The sequence below is a fragment of the Bos javanicus genome, chromosome 1 (genome assembly GCF_032452875.1).
Source record: "Bos javanicus breed banteng chromosome 1, ARS-OSU_banteng_1.0, whole genome shotgun sequence".
Taxonomy (NCBI): Eukaryota; Metazoa; Chordata; class Mammalia; order Artiodactyla; family Bovidae; genus Bos; species Bos javanicus.
The window spans coordinates 88,110,914-88,133,038 of NC_083868.1; the positions used below are offsets into that span (position 1 = coordinate 88,110,914).

At 34.9% G+C, this 22,125-nt stretch overlaps 1 protein-coding gene across 3 annotated transcripts in view; it reads right to left on the reverse strand.

The window, feature by feature from the left end:
* PIK3CA (phosphatidylinositol-4,5-bisphosphate 3-kinase catalytic subunit alpha) overlaps positions 1 to 22,125 on the reverse strand; it is a 92,820-nt gene that overhangs the window by 23,006 nt on the left and 47,689 nt on the right. For all 3 annotated transcript variants that reach the window (XM_061415328.1, XM_061415338.1, XM_061415344.1), the window contains 8 exons: positions 13,965 to 14,392; positions 13,260 to 13,469; positions 11,456 to 11,706; positions 9,237 to 9,482; positions 8,498 to 8,583; positions 4,984 to 5,089; positions 4,367 to 4,519; positions 4,136 to 4,270 (listed from right to left, as the gene is read on the reverse strand). In XM_061415328.1, the coding sequence (XP_061271312.1) occupies positions 4,136 to 4,270; positions 4,367 to 4,519; positions 4,984 to 5,089; positions 8,498 to 8,583; positions 9,237 to 9,482; positions 11,456 to 11,706; positions 13,260 to 13,469; positions 13,965 to 14,316 (1,539 nt within the window). In that variant the 5' untranslated portion in view covers positions 14,317 to 14,392. The remainder of the gene's footprint in view (positions 1 to 4,135; positions 4,271 to 4,366; positions 4,520 to 4,983; positions 5,090 to 8,497; positions 8,584 to 9,236; positions 9,483 to 11,455; positions 11,707 to 13,259; positions 13,470 to 13,964; positions 14,393 to 22,125) is intronic.

Below are 22,125 nucleotides of genomic sequence, written 5' to 3' on the forward strand. Positions count from 1 at the left end.
TATTCTATTCTATATTCTTCTATATTTCCATATTATTTTAGCATAGTTGGAATTAATTAATGAATAATGATTAAATATTAAAATGTCTTAAGATACAAGAAAACTAAGAATCCCATTGTTGTATCTTAAATTTATGAAAGTTTTCAATAGATACAATGGTAATTGAAAGATAGAATCAGTTTTATTCTATTACAAAAATAAAGAGTTTTTCTTTGAAATAAAAAAAAAATTCTCTAGGAAGAAAATGTCATAAAATATCAATCCTTAAAAAACTTAGAACTGCTAAAAAAGGAAACTCAAAAGCTAAAATGGGCTGTGGCAAACTGAGTTCACTGACTAACATACGAATAAAATAGGAAATAAATGAGCTTTCAAGTATGTGACCTAATTCTGTAATTCAGTTAATTTTTAGGTATAACTAATGGGATAGAGTTATGGACATTTTATAGAAATGCTTAATTTCAAAATTAAGGAATCAAGCTTATTATCCTGTTTATCTAAGTTAGAATGGTTAAGAGTAAAAAACTTAATACTTATTTAACAGTGATACTGGATAACTTAAACTCCTTAAACCTTTTCTTTTCTGGTAAAATAAGAGTTAAAATAGCACCTACCTTCATTGAGACTACTTTTAAGATTAAATGAGGTAATATGTGAAAAGTAATTGGAATGGCATTTAGTACATATTAAGCACTTAATACATGTTAAATATATTCAAGGAATTAAACGTACAAAGTAGTGGTTACATTTTTCAAGCAAGAGAATCCCTTTTTTAATGTCAAAAAAGCTAATTGTACTTTTAGTAAATGACAGAATTCAGAAATGATTTTAAATTAATTTCTACTTAACAAAACATTTTGTACATAGCTTTGAAAGTACACAGCCAGGAAGATTACTATCACTATTATTATTATTCCATTTACAAAAATTTGATAAACTCCTTACTGAGAACACAACTATTAATAATAAAGTTAAACTAATAAAGTTTCTAAGTGTAGGATTCCAGACTGCCTCTGGGTGCACTATTACTGGGAGCAGGCATGTTTCAAGACCCACATTCATTGAATGGTCTATCTATAATCTTTAGGCCAAAGAAAAAGGTGACAAATTACGAACCTGGGAAAAGAGACAGCAAAGAACAAAAATATTCTCTCAGTACTGACACTTTTGCCTTGAAAAATAAGGGAGAGTTTATGATCCTTGAACCCAGTTACATTCTGGTTCTAAAACTACAGCCAAGATCAGACAAACAGATCAATATTTAAACTCCATTTTATATATACTGTTTTCTAGCAGAGACTACGTTGTTATTATTGTTGTTTAGCTGCTAAGCCATGTCCAACTCCTTTGCAGCCCCATGGACTATAGCCCACCAGGCTCCTTTATCCATGGGATTTCCTAGGCAAGAAAACTGGAGTGAATTGCCATCTCCTTCTCCAGGGATCTTCCCAACCCAGAGATCGAACTTGCATCTCCTGCACTGGCATTTGAGTGCTTTACTACTGAGCAACCAGGGAAGTCCGGTATAGACTATTGTGATATGCTATTTCCTCTGCTTCTAGGCCCAGTTAACAACACACATACACCTTGGTTTCAAGTTCAAAGTTACTATCCCAGAGAGGTCTCTCCTGCGCCCAAGGTACACTATCCTTTCTCCCCAAACAGTTCGTTATTCTTGACACACTATTATTTCCTTTATGGCACTCAGCATAATTTGTAATCTTATATTTCTGCTTTTACCAGTCTCAGGCCTATTTTAACCAGCACACTGTATAAACAGTAGAGGTCTCTTTAGGTCACAAGTTTATTACCTGGTACCTACTGTGTCAAGATCAAGTAGAAATGGAAACAATACATGGAAGAACTGTACAAGAAAGATCTTAATGAACCAGATAACTACAATGGTGTGATCTGTCACCCACAGCCAGACATTCTGGAGTGTGAAGTCAAGTGGACCTTATGAAGCACTGCGGTCAATAAAACTAGTGAATGGGATGGCCTTACAAATAGCTGTGAAAAGAAGAGAAGCAAAAGGCAAAGGAAAAAAGGAAAGATACACCCATTTGAATGCAGAGTTCCAAAGAATAGTAAGGAGAGATAAGAAAGCTTTCCTCAGTGATCAGTGCAAAGAAATAGAGGAAAACAACAGAATAGGAAAGATTAGAGATCTCTTCAAGAAAATTAGAGATACCAAGAGAACATGTCATGCAAAGATGGGCACAATAAAGGACAGAAATGGTAGGGACCTAAAAGAAGCAGAAGGAATACTAAGAAGAGGTGGCAAGAATACACAGAAGAACTATACATAAAAGATCTTCACAACCCACATAATCATGATGGTGTGATCACTCACCTAGAGCCAGACATCCTGGAATGTGAAGTAAGTGGGCCTTAGGAAGCATCACTACAAACAAAGCTAGTGGAGGTGATGGAATTCCAGTTGAGCTTTTTCAAATCCTGAAAGATGATGCTGTGAAAGTGCTGCACTCAATTTGCCAGCAAATTTGGAAAACTCAGCAGTGGCCACAAGACTGGAAAAGGTCAGTTTTCATTCCAACCCCAAAGAAAGGCAATGCCAAAGAATGCTCAAACTACCAAACAATTGCACTCATCTCACACGCTAGTAAAGTAATGCTCAAGATTCTCCAAGCCAGGCTTCAACAGTACATGAACTGTGAACTTCCAGATGTTCAAGCTGGATTTAGAAAAGGCAGAGGAACCAGAGATCAAATTGCCAACATCTGTTGGATCATCGAAAAAGCAACAGAGTTCCAGAAAAACATCTACTTCTGCTTTATTGACCATGCCAAAGCCGCTGACTGTGTGGATCACAACAAACTGTGGAAAATTCTTCAAGAGATGGGAATACCAGACCACCTGACCTGCCTCTTGAGAAATCTGTATGCAGGTCAGGAAGCAACAGTTAGAACTGGACATGGAACAACAGACTGGTTCCAAATAGGGAAAGAAGTACGTCAAGGCTGTATATTGTCACCCTGTTTATTTAACTTATATGCAGAGTACATCATGAGAAACACTGGGCTGGATGAAGCACAAGCTGGAATCAAGATTGCTGGGAGAAATATCAATAACCTCAGATATGCAGATGACACCACCCTTATGGCAGAAAGTGAAGAAGAACTAAAGAGCCTCTTGATAAAAGTGAAAGAGGAGAGTGAAAAAGTGGGCTTAAAGCTCAACATTCAGAAAACTAAGATGATGGCATCTGGTCCCATCACTTCATGGCAAATAGATGGGGCAACAATGCAAACAGTGACAGACATTATTTTTGGGGGCTCCAAAATCACTGCAGATGGTGACTGCAGCCATGAAACTAAGATGCTTGCTCCTTGGAAGAAAAGTTATGACAAACTTAAGACAGTGTGTCGAAAAGTGGAGACATCACTCTGCTGACAAAGTTCCGTCTAGTCAAGGCTATAGTCTTCCTAGTGGTCATGTACGGTTGTGAGAGCTGGACCGTAAAGAAGGCAGAGCACCAAAGAATTATGCCTTCAAACTGTTGTGCTGGAAAAGATCCTGAGAGTCCCTTGGACGGTAATGTGATCAAACCAGTCAATCTTAAGGAAATCAACCCTGAAAACTCATTGGAAGGACTGATGCTGAAGATAAAGCCCTAGCATTTTGGTCACCTGATGTGAAGATACGACTAATTGGAAAAATCCCTGATGATGGGAAAGATTGAGGGCAGAAGGAGAAGAGGGCATCAGAGGATAGGATGGCTGGATAGCATCATCGATGCAAGGGACTTGAACTTGGGCAAGCTTCAGGAGAAGGTGAGGGACAGGGAGACCTGGCATGCTGCAGTCTATGCAGTCATAAAGAATCGGACATGGTTGGGTGACTGAACAACAACCTACTGTATAATAAATATATATGTGTAGTCAGTATTAAATAAAATATTTGTTAAACGAGGCAGGCTAAACTAAGAAGCAGACTGCAAAAAAAATATTAGCATACAGGATTGTATTCTATTGCAATACTGTTCTAGAGCCTGTAATACTGATGCCAGTGTAACTAAAACACATGAAACCTTTTCCGTTCAAAGAGTAAAAGTAGGTATGCAAATGCACTGATTATGACTGATACTTAAGGAAAACTCTGTGATTTGCCTTACCAGTCCTGCATGGGAATAACTAAATCCTGCTTCACGGGATACAGACCAATTGGCATGCTCTTCAATCACTGACATATCTGGAAACTTTACCACACTGCTGAACCAGTCAAACTCCAACTCTAAACATGGAGTTTCCTAAGAAATGGAACAAAAGTTATTATACATATTATACTTGACTATCACACACATAAAAAAGAAAAAAAATCTAATTTATGATAATAAAAAGCTTACTTTATTTGGATTTGATCCAGTAACACCAATAGGGTTCAGCAAATCTTCTAGTCCATGAGGTACTGGCCAAAGATTCAAAGCCATTTTTCCAGATACTAGAGTATCTGTGTAATCAAACAAGTTTATATTTCCCCAGGCCAATGGACAGTGTTCCTTAAGAAACAGAAAAATGTTCACTATTCTGTAGATTAAATTATAAAACACATTTCAAAATACTTTTCTTTGCCAGAAAGGAGAATTCAACAACTGCCTTTTAAATTGTATCTATAACAAGTCACATTAATTTTTTTCCAAGTGTAGTTTCATTTTCCCCATTTGAAAGTACACATATTTTTAAAATTATAAATGGGAAATATGAATCAAAGCAAGCAAGACATATTTACGTGTAGTCACTGTGCACATTAAAAGTTTTATCAGTATGAACTGAGGACATATTCATCATAAAATAAATTCTGGAAGCTCTACTAAGTTATTCTTTAAATCAATATATTATTTTTAAATGTTTGATTTATTAATTTTTAAGTAAGGGAAAAAATATCCATTTCTTGAAAAATTCAATCAGCAGTATATTCAGGGGTTTTTAGGAGTGAATATTACCATTCTTTCTGATACTTTACCTCTTTAGCACCCTTTCGGCCTTTAACAGAACAAATGGAAAGGCAAAGTCGAGCAGCACGAGGAAGATCAGGAATGTATATATCGTAATTCAGCCATTCATTCCACCTAAGAACAATTTTAAAGAAAAAAAGAATTTACCAAAAAAGACTTTATCCAGACTATATAAATGATTCCTATAAATCACTAAAAGAAAGATAAATCAAAGGAAAACCAGCTCAGAGACTGACTGGAACAGAAACTTTACAAGATCAAATCTAAATGGCTAATAGACATGAAAGAGTAGTCAGTATCATCTGTCATCCAGAAAATGCAAAAATAAAAAGATAACACTATAAAAGAGAATGGCTAAAATGATAAAGACTGATGATACTAAGGGGTGGTAAGGATGTGCATTAACAGGAAATCTCATACATGCTAGGGGAGGTGTAATTTGTACAACCAATTTGGAAACCATAATCTACTAAAACTGATCCATAACTTGGCTCCATTTCTAGGTATAAAACCACACAAATGTATGCAATCCTGAACAGAATGCTAACAGAATTATATATAGTATCTCCAAACTTCAAAAAAAATCCAAATGTCTAACAGTAAATAGATAAATGGTAGTATGGTCATATAATGGCATACTGTATATCAATGGAAATGAACACTAGTTATTTACAATATAACATAATATTGACTGTAAGAAACCAGGAACAAAAGAATATCAACTCCTTGAGTCCATTTATATAAAATTTAGAAACAACCAAAACTAACAGCATTACAACAGTTACCTCTGGGGAGGAGAGAAGATTAATGGATTGGGAAGGAGTTGAGGAGGGGTTTTTGGAATGCGGGTAAATGTTCTAATTCTTGACCAGCATAGTGGTTATATAGGTATTCATGTTGTGATAATTCACTGAACTATACAATCATGATTTGTATAATTTTATGCATTTGTGCTATACTTTGGTAAAAATGAAAAACAAATTCACTTATAGAAAATGGAAATAGAAAAAGGAAACTAAAAAGTAAAAAGCTAAAAACTAAAAAACAGAAAGATAAAATTAATTTCCTATTATGATTAAAATTATATTTAATTACTCTTATGTATGATGTAGTTTCACTCAGAAGAGCCCATTAATTTAAATAAGTCAGTAGATAAATAAAATAAAAGATACATAAGGAGAAAGTATTTAAATTTCAGAGTACTTCACAGGAAGTAATAAAACTTGACATAATGAGAGGGAAAAAGTTACTACAAAAAGTGATATAAATTATTCAAATTTTCATAAGTTCCCTTTAACTTATTGGTTGTTACATGTGAAATTATGTCTATATTTGGTATACATACTTATAAAGAACCAAATACAATAAGTAGTTCTTTTTTTTTTTAATTAAAAAATAGTAATGGCTAAAAATATGAATTCAGAAGTCAGACTGGAGTAAAATCTTGTTTCTACTATTTTACTAAATGTGTAACCCTTGCTTTGTCTGTTTTCTCATCTGTGAAGTGGGACTAATAACAGCACCAACTCTCATACAGCTGTTGTAAAAATTAAATGAGATAACATAAAGAAATTAGAACAGTAATTAGTCCATATTAAAAGCTCAAGTGTCCATTTACACAGAGAAGACTTACATTTAAAATGGGGAAACTGAGCTAGAAGGAAATCTAAAGGGAAAGCAAACAACAAATGCAGGGAAAAGAAATACTGTAAGCTTTGTTAAGTTCATAGTAATTCAAGAAAAATTAGATGGTGTATCTCAAACATACCTAGTGCTTTTTACGACACTGAAACCTTCTGAATTGCTCATAATTAATGAAAAATTTTCTGCACACTTTTTAAGAGAGCTGTCTTATTAATGTATTATAGTTGTTCAGTACTGTGCTAACCAACTAAAGCATATTCTTTTCTTCTTCTAAAGTCCACACAAACACGCACCACCCAGTTAAGTTCTTTAGTTTTAAGCAATCGTTTTATATATATATATATTCCAAATTTATTCTGATTTTGGGAGATAACTGGTAACATTTATATGGAAATCATAAAGTATCTAATTTATTTAGCATATAGAAAGCACAAATTTGGAAAAATCATTTAATCTCAGTAAGAATTTTTAAGATTCTATCTTTCTAATAACTTCATGTATTTTTATCTCTGATTTTTAAGTACAGAAAAGCTCCACAATTTACTTAAGTCTTTATACTACTTCCATAGGGATTTTACCTTATAGATATTCTTAAAGAAAAGATAATAAAACAGAAATCCTTTCTAAATAGCTACTTTAATATATTAAATTTTGACATTTTGATCTTATATCATTAAATAAATTTACCTTTTACTTTTCTAAAGTCTGTTTATTTTTGTTACTTGAAAGAATTAAGATAAATCTAACAATATTTTGGGGTCTTTCCTTGGGCTTATTGAACCCCTTAGGTTGTTGGTTTTATAGTTTTCACCAAAATTTAGAAATTTCTGGCTATTATTTCCTCAAATACTGTTTTTATGCTCCTTGCTAAAGCACCCACTTAACCTGTGACAGATATGCTGTACGAATGGGAAACAAACTTTTGTTGGTCTAACAAAAATTTTAAAAGATTCTGAATTTGTTTATTGCCACAGCGTAACTTCTAACCTGCTTTCTGACCTACAATGGTTCAGGCAGGATGGCAATTATATTCCTTCTTCCTGGTAGAGAAGGCTACCATCTCTCTGAACTCTACCTATGGTCTAGGAGGGTGGCACCTCTAGCAATGACAAGACCAGAACTTTTCCCTGACTTTTCTAGAACTCAGTCTGAACTCATTATGAAACTTACTTCTGAAAGATCCATTAGTTAGCTCTACTGCTAGTCTAAAAAGTCTACTTTAACATTTAAAGCCAATTTGAGTTATCTTAAAATACTACTATATTCAGGAATAAACTTTTATTCCCCAATGATTCTATAAACAAAGGCAAAGAAACGGCAAGATGGAAAGTTGCTGAATTATACTACCGTTTTTATTTCTTCATTTTATCTAGGCGGTAATCATTTTTAAACATTTCCAATAACTCCTCCTCCCACTAAGAAATTGGTTTGTTCCCCAAAATTCTTTACTTGAATGTGATAAACATGTATTCTTGGGAGTGTTGTAAAGGAAACTGCCTCAGAGTAGTATAGCTCTGAAGTTATTTGCCAACTCTCACTTCTTAATGGAAATGGAGTTTAAAAAGGAATAAAATGCAAGGTTTTTAGACCTACTGTAAGGAATCATCAGCACAAAACTATAACCACATTCTGTTTTCTCCTTGACACAACGAAAGAGAGAATCAGAAAAACTGTTCCAGTAACATTTTAGAGAATATAAATAAAGTGATCCCGAATGAAGATACTTATTTGATGGAATGTCCTTATGTTCTATATTAAATGTCTTGGAATTATATATGACTTGCATAAAACTAATAATGTAAAATATGCTACTTCTATTTATTATACTGTTAAACACTAATATGACTTTTGAAAATATAAATTCATATACTTCCTTACCTGGGATTGGAACAAGGTACTCTTTGAGTGTTCACATTATCACATAAGGGTTCTCCTCCATGGTAGATACCTGTTCGAACATAAATCTAAGGGGAAAAAAAGTTATGTGTATACACATACATATACGCATACACATACTAGACAAGACCAATACTAAACATTATCAAAACAACTTAACTGATATGAATGAGAGAATCAACTAAAAGTTTTTGTTCAGATGTAGCTTTTCTGATCTCTTTTTCTTCCCATATATAGTAAATTAATAAATGATGTACATTTTTTCACCAATATGTTGCTGTCTTCAACGCATGCCCACAATCCCTTTTTAGGCCAGTTATGTAATTCAGTTTTACAAATTTCAGAACAATAAATTGGTACATATACTAAATATTACTTAGTACTCTTAGCAGTTAGAGCAGCACTTCATAGAGAAGTTATTAATATTCTTACAACAAAACATATGGATATTTACACTAAGTGGGATAAAGATTATAAAAAACCTTGCTTCAGACTAGGTCAGGTTTTCCTGCCAAATGAATTCTATAAAAGTTTGGTTTTAAGAGCTTAGAATTACAGATATTAGAATTATTAGAATTACAGAAAAGGACTACAAACTAAGGTAGATGTTTTCTAGCCAACTGAAAACGTACTGCAGGTCAACAGATTATGATATAGTTCAATAAAAAAGATTTATATAAAATAATTTATATCAATTATAAACAGCAACACTTGACCTTACCTTGTCAATGTCTCGAATATTTACATTCACATAGGTTGCACAAAGAATTTTTATTCTGAGTGCACTATTTATAACCCAAAGGGATTTTGTAGATGTTTCTCCATTCATATATGGCGTAGCTGTGGAGATGCGTCTGGAATATGATGGCATTGTAAAACAGTCCATTGGCAGTTGAGAATAGAGGCTTTCTTTAGCCATCAGCATCAAATTGGGCATCCTCCCAAGCATTATACAGCTTCTTATATACTGTAAGAGATTAAGGTGGGAGGGGAGAAGCCATTTCTTGTAAGGTTTCATTTTAAAAGCCAAATGCAAAGAGTATTATGAGATAATTTACATACTAATCTGCAAAGGTGATTAAACAAATCAAACATTATAGATTTTTTTTTTTAGCAGTTGCTATATTTATAACATTTAAAACACTAACATTTGGGAGTTAGGTTACAGCGCAGATAAGCCAAGCACCTCCTGGTATATAAATTGTATAAAAGAAAAGAAAAACCAAGGTCAGCTTTTGAGACTATAGTTCTACCTTCAACTGGAAAAAAAAAAAAAAAGAAAGAAGAAAGAATTAAAAATAAGGATCAGGACATACTCATTATGAAAACACTGTACTTGTTAAAGGAAAAAGCAACATATTTAGAAAGTCTGTGTCATTCAATGTATTAAGTCATACTGATGTAAAATCCAAGAGCTGCTGCCCACTTGTTCTTTCGTCCCAACATTTCTTGAGAAACATTTCTTAAAAAAAAATCACACACACACACACACACACAAAGAAAGGAGACTAATAATTATGAAATATGTTTTAAAAAATATTAAAATGCATTGGTTTGAACTTTAAAATGATAATCAGGATACAGATTTTTAATATAAATGCTACTGTATACCCCTAATCACTCAATAGGTGAAGAATTGGCCTGCCAATGCAGGAGACACAGGTTCGATCCCCAGGTTTGGAAGATCCCCTGGAGAAGGAAATGAAAACTCGCTCCAGTATTCCTGCCTGGGAAATTCCATGGACAGAGGAGCCTGGGGGCGTTACAGTCCATGGGGTCACACAGAGTTGGACACAACTGAGCGACTAAGCACATATACACATAGCACTACTGTACACATATTACAAAAATCTACCTCCTTACCTATAAGCCCTAGTAGAATGTAAGCAAACTAAAAGCCAAAACCATGTCTTACTAGGTACTGTAAATCAGTACTTGACATATGCTTGGTACAAATATGGTTGCTTCTTATAGGTACTTATTTAATGAATAGAAAAATAGAGTAGAGAAGTATTAACAGTGCATCTTAATTAACTGTAGATCATGGATTTTGAAATGTTTAATTCCTTCTAGTGCCACTGTTTGGAAAAGGATAAAAATCATTCAGTTCAGTTCAGTTCAGTTCAGTCACTCAGTCGTGTCCGACTCTTTGCAACCCCATGAATCGCAGCACGCCAGGCCTCCCTGTCCATCACCAACTCCCAGAGTTCATTCAGACTCACGTCCGTAGAGTCAATTTGGGTGTTAATATAACTGCCAATTTTTTTTTTTTGACAAAGAACATTTACTTTATTGCTAACACTGCGTATTCAAATACAACAAGCCCTTTTTTGAAAAGTATGGCACATGAAAAGCCTTTTGGGCAAGTTTCATGTTATTTAAAATTTCTATTGGCTATAAAAGTATTTCTACTATAGAACTGGGGGTATCCAGAAAAAGCACATAATGCATTTTTTGTAAAACACCTGAAACATTATTATATCTTACCTCATGGCACAATTAAATCGTCATCAAATGTTTGTATCTGAATAATGACATAACTATTGTTACAACTGTAAACTGTTACTCAGCTTACCCATATACATGTAGTCAGGTCCCCAAATATTAATCATATAAAATCTAAAAGAATAGCACTGGTCCTCTCAAATTCATCAGTCTCTCAAACTAAATATAGTGTAAAAAAATAAACTTATTAATGCTATTTACTAATACTAATTATTTAGTTTTGGGAATTCCCTGGCAGTCTAGTAATTAGGACTTGGCGTTTTCACTGCCAAAACCAGAGCTCAATTCCTGGTCAAGGAACTAAGATTCTGGAAGCCAAGTAGTGTGGCCAAAAAAAATTAAATTTTCAAAAACTGCATCCTAAATACAGGTACCAGTTCCCAATGTTATTACCTTTTAAATTTAAAATTAATATCTTTAAAACTTGTTACTCACCTTATACTGACTCAGAGGATATTTTTCTAGGAAGTATTCATCACATCCACACACTTTTAAAATATACTTGCCCTGATATTCTAAAACACAGAGTTTTAGTTGTTCAGATGATAGCAACATACTTCGAGTTTTTTTCCTGATTGCTTCAGCAATTACTTGTTCTGGCACACAGTCATGGTTGATTTTCAGAGTATACTTCTGTTTGTCATTATTTGGAGAAACTATTACCCAAATCACCACTATTATTTGCCCTAAAATAGAAAAATAACATTAAATGAAATCACCACATATATTTCATTTTTCAAGAGACAAGTTTCAAAAAGTATGCAGTACCATTACTTTAACCACAAAGAGAAATGACTTATGCTGCTGCTAAGTCGCTTCAGTCGTGTCCGACTCTGTGCGACCCCATAGACGGCAGCCCACCAGGCTCCCCGTCCCTGGGATTCTCCAGGCAAGAACACTGGAGTGGGTTGCCATTTCCTTCTCCAATGCATGAAAGTGAAAAGTGAAAGTGAAGTCGCTCAGTCGTGTCCGACTCTTAGCGACCCCAAGGACTGCGGCCCACCAGGGTCCTCCGTCCGTGGGATTTTCCAGGCAAGAGTACTGGAGTGGGGTGCCATTGCCTTCTCTGGAAATGACTTATAATCAACCATAATTAAATACAGGTAAATGTCAGGTAGACAGAGCAAATCTTCAAATCTGATAGGGCTGACAAACCATTGCCCCAGCCTCATGTTTTAAGGCAAGCACACAAAACCGTGACTACTGTGTGTTGCAAGTATCTGAGACCAAACTAATTTCCATTCTAAACTGCATGACATACTTCATACATACAACCCCTCTGAAGAGTGATTCATGATGGCATCAAAGGTTCAACAGTACTTTAAGTACAAGTGTGCCTCGTAACTATGGGGAAGAACCATGGAGACTTAAAGAGAGATGTTGAATCAGAATGAGAAAAGATGGGGGAGTGAAGGGGAAGAAAATAAATTTTCTATTTTTTTCCTTTAAGATTAATGAAGTGTAAAGCTAGGGGATCAAGAAAAAGAAGATGAAAATGAAAAGATTAAAACTATGCTAATGTAGAAATGAATTTTAAATGAAGATCTTATGTTATATAATCATTAAACTACTTAGAATAATATGGCTGAAATAATAATAAGATGCCTTAATTTATTCTACTGACAGAATACTATGTTTAATAAGTAAACCTATTCTATAACTTTCCATTAAAAACTTCACTTTGTTACCTTGAAAAGCACAAATATTTATCTGATACATGATATTTTCATTTCTAAAACAATGCAGTTTAAATACTCTCATGTTCACTTAATTCTAGAAACTGATATATTGTCAGTAGTCAAGTCATTATTATCACTCATTATGATCAGAGTTAAACACTGCATCTAACATTTACTTTTTCTTTGTATATAGTAAGAACGTGTTAACTTTCACCATAATTTCATAAAATATTTCTATTTATAGTTGTTTTTATTTGTAAAAATATAATTAGCTGTAATTCTGTTAACAGTGAATTTGAAATTCAACGTTTTCTTTTCAGTTTTATTCTAAGACAATTCACCAAGGGATCAGAACCACATGCACATATTCATTCACCCCATCAATACTTATTGCATACAAGTTGTGTACTTGGCAGTCAATTATATCTTGTCAGTACAAGCAGTCCCTGACTTCAAGAAGCTTATCATCTAGCTAGGGCAAAAAGACTGTATAATGATATAGGTACAGATAGAAGTTTTCATTACAGTGGCCATTTATGGTAGATAAGTAATTTTCTTACCTTTATCCAATTTATTATATATGTGCTTTGGCAGTTCTGGTGAAGATTCTACATTTGGAGGATAAACATACATTGCTCTACTATGAGGTGAATTAAGATCCCTAAGATCCACAGCTTCTTTACAAACATTGAGAATATTTCTTCGGAAGTCCTGTACTTCTGGATCTTTAACCATATCGAATTCACACACTGGCATGCCGATAGCAAAACCTTAAAGGATATAACATTCTGTTAAACACACAGTAAGACCATGCTTGTTATAAACAAGGAATTTGGTAGATATGGACGATCACAATAAAGAATTTTCTGTGTTAATAAAATTTTTGATGAATACATATAGTAAGAATTGACAAAATCTCAAATATGTTTAATATATAAAATATGATAGGCTCAGTAATTTGGAGCAAAAGTAGCAAACATTATTCATTATCAATTATTTTTTAGAAAACAAAACTGGGATATAACAAATATAAATCATCCCTCATTCCCTCATATGATACTTCTTAAAGAAAACTTTACAGAATAATACCAAGGTGTTAAAAATAGTCCCTTAGCCTAACAGTCAAAAAATACTTTAGAATTGTAATGATTGAAATCTATTTAACCAGTTCAGACAAAATATTTTATTAATGAGAAAACAGTTAAGCTTCATAGTTATTTGCATTTAGAATGGGATGACAATGCCATTTCAAAATTTTATCATACCAATTTCTCGATTGAGGATCTTTTCTTCACGGTTGCCTACTGGTTCAATTACTTTTAAAAAGGGTTGAAAAAGCCGAAGGTCACAAAGTCGTCTTGTTTCATCAAAAAATTCTTCCCTTTCTGCTTCTTGGGTAACACTTACGAAAATGTAAGAAGATTCATCTTGAAGAAGTTGATGGAGAGGGTATTTTCTTGCTTCTTTAAATAGTTCATGCTTTATCGTTATTAACGTAGCCTCACGGAGGCATTCTAAAGTCACTATCATCCCATTTGGTAGTAAACATTCTACTAGGATTCTTGGGGGCATCAAGTGGATGCCCCACAGTTCACCTGATGATGGTCTTGGAGGCATTGTTCTGATCCTTTACAAGTTTTACATATAAAAGTACTTTAAGGAATTAGAGGTGTAACTGTCCCAAAGCAGAAATCTAAATCAAAGAAAGAAAAAGTATGTTAAAGGAGGAACCATCAAAGAATACACATATGGCATTACTAAATGTAAAATTTCATTTTCTGTAGTTTGAAATGATTAGAGTAAGTAATTATAGTTCATCTTATATTATTGTTCCTAATTAGGCTAAAAGATGGCTTTTCTGGTAGCCCAGACACTAAAGAATCTGCCTGCAATGCAGAAGAGACCTGAGTTCGATCCCTGGTTTGGGAAGATGCCCTGGAGGAGGACATGGAAACCCACTCCAGTGTTCTTGCCTGGAGAATTCCCATAGACAGAAGAGCCTGGTGGGCTACAGTCCATGGGGTTGCAAAGAGTCAGACGCAACTGAGCGACTAAGCACAGGCTAAAAGAATTGATTCCAAACCAGAAATTAGAAAAAACAATTACTTGCATTTAATCACATTTAATAAATTCATTCAATAAAAAATTCTTATTTGAATGGATTTTTAAGGTCAGATCTTATCAAGACAGAGCTGGAGCTATGGAGAGAATAAATAGTAAGCTGCAATTGAAACCAAAATTCCCATTATATATCATTCCTTTCTATTTTATGGAACAACAGAATTTGGCCTGGAAAGGACCTTTTAGACCATGGTTCCACTGTTCTTAAAGATGAGTAAAGTAAAGGCTTTTAGGCAAAAATAATGAAATGGCAACCCACTCCAGCATTCTTGCCTGGAAAATCCCATGGACAGAGGAGCCGGGCAGGCTACAGTCCAAGGGGTTGCAAGAGTCAGACATGACTTAGCAACTAAACCACCACCACTGTTTTTATTTTAAAGATGAGTAAAGTAAAGGCTAGAGAAGTCAAATCCTTTTCCTTTTACACTACTACCTCTACTCTGTGGTAACTAGAATTTACACAGTTTAGTATTTTTTTCTTTCTTAAGAAAGAAAAATCTTTGTAATTTCCTTTTTTTGTATTGATTATTGTCTAAGTGATACCTTTGATGATTCTGTCTTTAAGTATAATTTAGTTATATATTCAGTATAATAAAAGTGTCATCAATGCATTTTCTTTGAGATAGGATGGTTAATTTGCAATGATCCATCCCTTTTACCAGAAAGTAGTAGTGTTAGTCGCTCAGTCGTGTCCAACTTTTTGCAACCCCATAAACTGGAGCCTGCCAGGCTCCTCTGTCCATGGGATGCTCTAGGCAAGAATACTGGAGTGGGTTGCCATTCCCTTCTCCAGAGCATCTTTGCAACTCAGGGATCAAACTTGGGTCTCCCGCATTGCAGGCATATTCTTTACTGTGGTTTATATTTTGTTATTCAGTAAGCTAAACTATAAAACTATAAGAAAAAAAATAAGGTCAGAGATATTAAGAAAATAAAAAAGAAATAAAAGTTAAGCCAGAGAAATGATTCAAAAAACCCCAGACAACTTAACTGTATTCAATTACTCTATCAGGCACTATAGACAATAGCTATAAATGACCCTATTCACCAACAATGTATTGGTGCTGTCCCCAGGACCATGTTAGGTACCGGGAATATGATGATGAATAAGACAGGCATGGCCTCTGCCCTCACAAGACAACATCGAGAGTGTGAAGGTTATGTGCATGCTGGTGTGGGGTACAAAACTGACACGTATAAAACAGGGAGGAAAAAAAAAAAAAACCTCTCATGAAGAAGTACCAGGTGCTTATAAAAGCACATACAGTGGTCACCTAACTTAATGGAAGTTGGAATGAGGCAGTTTTCCATAGAAGGTAACATTTAAACTAAATTCTTTAAGGATAAGCAGGAGTGGAACACACACAGTGAGAAAGAGGTGAAGAGCAGGATATACTTAATCCAGAAACTGTCTTTGACTCCTTTATTGCGTACAAGCCAGTATCTAATTCATCAACAAATTGTGTTAATTCTGTACCTTGAATTTCTTAATGTCTTGGGTCAGTCCACTACTATTTCTTATCTGGACCACTGCAAAGGCCTAACTGTCTTACTACATCTCCATCTGCCCCCTACAATTCCTCTTTCTCCACACAGCCTATGAAACCTAGAGAGAGCAATAGGATCTATTTTGATTAGATGTTTTTGCAGTACCCATTCTCAGTTGCAAACAAGTGTTTATGGTATGCTTCAGAGTTTTAACACACGAAGAAGGAGATGAGGAATAAATTGGCAGGAATTTCAAGCCCCCTCCCTACCTCTGGAAATACAGAGATCAGTTGAAAGACAATAAGGAATGTACAATTTTTTTCTAATACTTGAAAACATCTTCTTCAAATTTATAAGAGACTCACTGAGGTTATAGGATTTAAAATAAAATTATCCTATTCTCTATACTTTTAAAAGAAAATTCATTGGCTAGTAAAAAAAACAGATGGATCAATCTGAGAGCATAATTACAGAAATGAGTTAGGCTATGCTTTTAAAAAACACACAAAAAAATTTGAAGAATGCAAGGAGAAATGCCAAATGATTACTTTTAAGTGATGATCTGCCTGCAGAAAAAAGTTCAAATAAAAACAAAACCAAACCACAAACCATACCAAAGCAGCAGCTGTGTTTACAGTTTTCTTTGTTGAATGGCACTAACAGGTCTATGTTATGGAATCATGAGGGCAACTATTTTATATAATAAATAACAACTCCCAAAGTCCCATATGTTTCCTAAGAATTAGCGAAAGAGAAGTCTAGTACCCAAGAGATCACTGATTCTAATCCTTATTCTACTTTAGTGTATTTATGGGCAATTAACAACTATGAAATACTTGAGACACACCCTTCTCATTAAGAGAATAAATGTGATCATAGCCATAAAATACTGGGAGATTCTGGAAAGCAGGCACTGGTCCACACTGGTAGTACTCTACAGGAGGGAGAGGAAGCTAACTTTCTTATTTGTCCTCGTACCCCAGTACTCTACTACTTCACAAGAAGTGTAGAAGAGACAAATGGAGCTAACACTCACTATTTAGTAGATATCTTACACTTATGCATGCAATACCCTTTTGGGATAAGTAATAAACATTTTACATATGAGAAAACTGAGGGTCAGAGAAGTAAAGTTATTTGCCACCAGTAAATACTAAATATTCTGAATCCAGGTCTACATGATTTCAAAGTACACATTATAACCATACAGTTATGGCAGGAATATTCACTGGTGGTGAATAATGGTGAATAAAAGAACAGGCTATGAAGTTACACTGGATTCAGATTCTGTCTGCCTTAGTTAATAGTTGTATGGCCTTAAGCAGTTCAATTCATCTCACCAAACCTTATATCACCACCACCACCACCACCCTGGCCCCCTGCCCCAATTTGTTAAGTTGGGATAATAGTATACACTTCATCAGACCATGGTATCGATGAGGTAATATATGAATACCACGTAAGCAAAGAGACTGGCACACTGTAAGCACTCAAAAAATGTTAAATATAATTAACAAACCTGTCAAGTATACCCATAGTATCTTTTCAAGTTTTTACGAATTATTCAAGAATGGCATCAGTTAGTGATAGGAATAGAGGACTGGGTTCTTTTACAGAGGGGGGCAAGTAAACAAGGAGTTTCAGCTTCACAAAGCAGTACCAGAGTCAAGTGCTGAAGTCTGAAGGAAGAACCGGAACTGCAAGACTCAAAGACGAATTTCGAACAGTATCGAGTGGCTCAGATGCTGGGATTTTTGCAACTGTGGCTTGTTCCCCAGACCCCGTGTATCCCTATTTAATTAGTATGGCTATTTACAGCTTAGGTGTAAGGAATCCCTGGCTTAATCACCCTTTTTGGAGAAATACTTGTTTGTGCCAAGTTCTACGTTAAATAGTATGAAAACAATGGTAAATACGTGCTTTCTCTTTGGTTGTTGAGTTTGTTGGGGAAAAACAAGACCCAGGAACAACTTTAACAATGGAAAATTGTTATATGGCAGAAGAGGAACTTTGGAAAAGTCACAAGAAATCTCCAACTGCCTGAGGAGGCTAGGGAAGGCACCAGGGAAGTTTATGTACAGCATTACAGATTAATAGGGATTTTGCAGAGAAGTGGCTTGGACCTGGGGCAGATAGGTGAAAAGGGAGTTTTAGACAGGTATAAAAGTGTATGTGCAAAGACCATGAAAACAATGCAGCCTTTACCAGCAATACAAGTTTGACTTTTTTTACTACTTGAGTATGAAATGCATGGGGATAGGCAGGATATGTGATAATGAAGAGACTGAGAGACACACAGGGGCACAAGAAAAGAGGACAGACTCCAAGTGAAGGGGTTTGAATTCTATGTAGTATACTCTAAGTAAAAGGGAGTCTCTAAGTATTTTGAACAAAAGAATACCATGACATTTTTTCATGATTTTTAAATTCAGGTTTCTTAAAAGTTTTGTTTTCAAATAAATGATATAATCAAATAAACAGTAAACCAAGGTGTAAAAACACACCTTTAAGGACAAAATATGCAGCAGAAATGAACAACAGAAAACAGTCTCAGACTCTCCATTGTCCCTTGACTTTTATAGCAAAACGTTTCTTAATTCAATGGGCAATTCAGTATTTGGAACACCAGACGTGCACTCTTCCAGCCAAAAAGACAATGACATTTTGACAATTTGGTTTTTAACTCCTTAACTGAAAGCCTTTCTCCATTTATATTAGAATGGTATTTCCAGATTTTATCAATTAAGGCAAGAGTTGTCCAACTATGGCCCACAGGCTAAACCCAGCTAACCACCTGCTTTTTTTAAATAAAGTTCAACTGAAACACAGCCAAGAAACCATGTTTATGTACCATCAATGATGCTTTTACACAAAAACAGTAGAGTTGAGCAGGTGCTACAGAGACCATGTGGCCTGCAAAATCTAAAATATTTACTATCTGGCCTTTTACAGAAAAAGTCTGCTACCTCTGAAAACATGTCAGAATTACTTGATATCAACTAGAGAATTTTCTAAATATACACTGGCTAATAAGTCATCCCAACTCTGCCTTTGCAACCTCAATCCCACACTTTCAATCTAAATATTTTGAAAACAAAGAGATTAATGTTATGTCCGATTCTTTGCGACCCCGTGGACTGTAGCCTACCAGGCTCTTCCCTCCATGGGATTCTCCAGGCAAGAGTACTGGAGCGGGTTGCCATTTCTTTCTCCAAATGTTAAGCCAGTCAAGTTAAAATCTTAAAACACTAAAGTACCTTATAAGTCACCTAATTAAAGTTCAGTAGCAATTTTCAGTGTTGGGTGCTCACCTATCTGATATAGAAGTTTTTGTGAAGCACCTCTAAAGTTATTCCTAAAGGTTGTTATTCTTACACTTCTTTATTCCAATAGTCTGCCTTCTATCTCTTCACATATTGACAAAGACTAAAAATTTTCCCTAGTTCTTTTAACCCCAATTCCTTTAACCATAATTCAAGTGAGATAGCTTGTTGTCTTCTTTGCCATCACTGGATGTATTCTTTGATAATATTCACCTCGAAATGCAGCAACTAACATCTAGTACAATCCTCTACAGTCAATATTGTAAGGCAGAGTACAGATAACTGTTAACTGTGGATTATAAGTCTATATACACTGGCTAAGATAGCAGAGACTTTCTAACTTAAAATATATATAAAGCATATCTTATATATTTTAAATTTTAATTTCAGAAGTATATTTAAAAATTATTTATTTCTAAAATATCAATGTTACATCTGCATCAGAAAATCACTAAAAATAAGGAAGCTATTTTTGTTGGTAGAGTCATTTTGTACAACAGTATAGAGGTTCCTTAAGAAACTAGAGAGAGAGCTACCATATGACCCTGCAATCCCACTCCTGGGCATATATCCAGAGAAAAGCATGATATAAAAGGATACATGCACCCCAATGTTCATTGCAGCACTGTTAACACCAGCCGATAGCCAAGGCATGGAAGCAACCTAAATGTCCATCGACAGAGAAATGGATAAAGAAGATGTGGTACATATGTACAATGGAATATCACTCAGACTTTAAAAAGAATGAAATATTGGGAGAATGACATTGAAACATGTAAAATATCATGTATGAAACGAGTTGCCAGTCCAGGTTTGATGCACGATACTGGATGCTTGGGGTTAGTGCACTGGGACGACCCAGAGAGATGGTATGGGGAGGGAGGAGGGTGGAGGGTTCAGGATGGGGAACACATGTATACCTGTGGTGGATTCATTTTGATATTTGGCAAAACTAATACAATTATGTAAAGTTTAAAAATAAAAAAAAATTAAAAAAAGAATGAAATAATGCCATTCGCAGCAAGATGGACAGACCGAGAGAATGTCATACTGAGTGAAGTTAAGTCAGAGAAGGAGAAATATTGTGTGACATCTCTTATACGTGGAATTGAAAAAGAAATGATACAAATGAACTTACAAAACTGAAAGAGACAGACTTCAAGAACAAAATTCTGCTTGTCAGTGGGAAGAGACAGTTAGGGACTTTGGAATGGACATGTACACACTGTTATACTTTAAATGGATAACCAACAAGGATCCACTGTATATGGAACTCTATTCAATGCTGTGGTCAGCCTGGATAGGAGAAGGGTTTGGGGGAGAATGGATACATGTATATGTTGGCTGAGTCCCTCTGCTGTACACCTGAAACTATCACAACATTGTTAACCGTCTATACCCCAATACATAATAAAAAGTTAAAAAAAAAGAGAAAGCTATCTTGAAGTATACACTTGAAAATTTAGGGGATATCTATACTGACTCTACTGTAGCTTAATCACCTTACGTGTGCTTGGTCGCTCAGTTGTGTCTGATTCTTTGTAAGCCCCTGGATTGTGGCCTGCCAGGCTCCTCTGCCCATGGGATTTCCCAGGCAACAATACTGGAGTGGGTTGCCATTTCCTTCTTCAGGGAATCTTTTCAACCCAGGGATTGAACCCACATCTCCTGTGGCTCTAATTTGGCAGGTGGATTCTTTACCACTGAGCCACCTGAGAAGCCCACACAGCCACAATTTGCTACAACAGGCACCTTGTATTTTATAGATATATATACATGTCCCACAAATACAGAAGCTGCATAAATGCTGAGTGACCAAAGGTTTTACATTTTTTATAACTGATAGATTTAACATGTTATCTGATTTAACTAACACATTAACAAATGTGTATCTACTTAGACATATACTGACAAGATATTTTTCACCCCATTCTCAGATAAGTCAATAGAGAAACATTAGTTTTGTGGCTAACTCAGTTGCCAAAGTTGCATCTCAGCTGCATCTATTTGCTCATAAACTGGAAATTTTATGCTCTTCTGTTTTAAAAAAATTACAAACGAATCTTTATTTAGAACAAGAGAACAAAAACTTGCCTCTACACTTGCTACAGAAACATGACCAAAATCTCAATAATTCCATGGTCTGATTACTCTCTTTAATATTTACTTCCAGAGTTAACTACTTCCTTTCTTAATGTTAGTCAGCTTCTTACATGTATTTCTGTAATTGTACCTTAATATGTTATTATTAAAATTATCTACATCCACGTTAGACTTCCTGATAAGACTGTGAACTTTTCCAGGATAGAGTTTTTATTTGGGCCACTATAATCCTAGAGCATAAATGAGTAAGCAGGAAAACTAATATGTTGAAATTATCCCAAGGAAAATGTAACAAGGGCCTGAACAAAAAAGTGGTAGCAATTAGTAAAAAGCAAAAAAGAGACAGATGAAGATACCTTGTAAAGGAAAATCAAAAGCACTGAGAGACCAA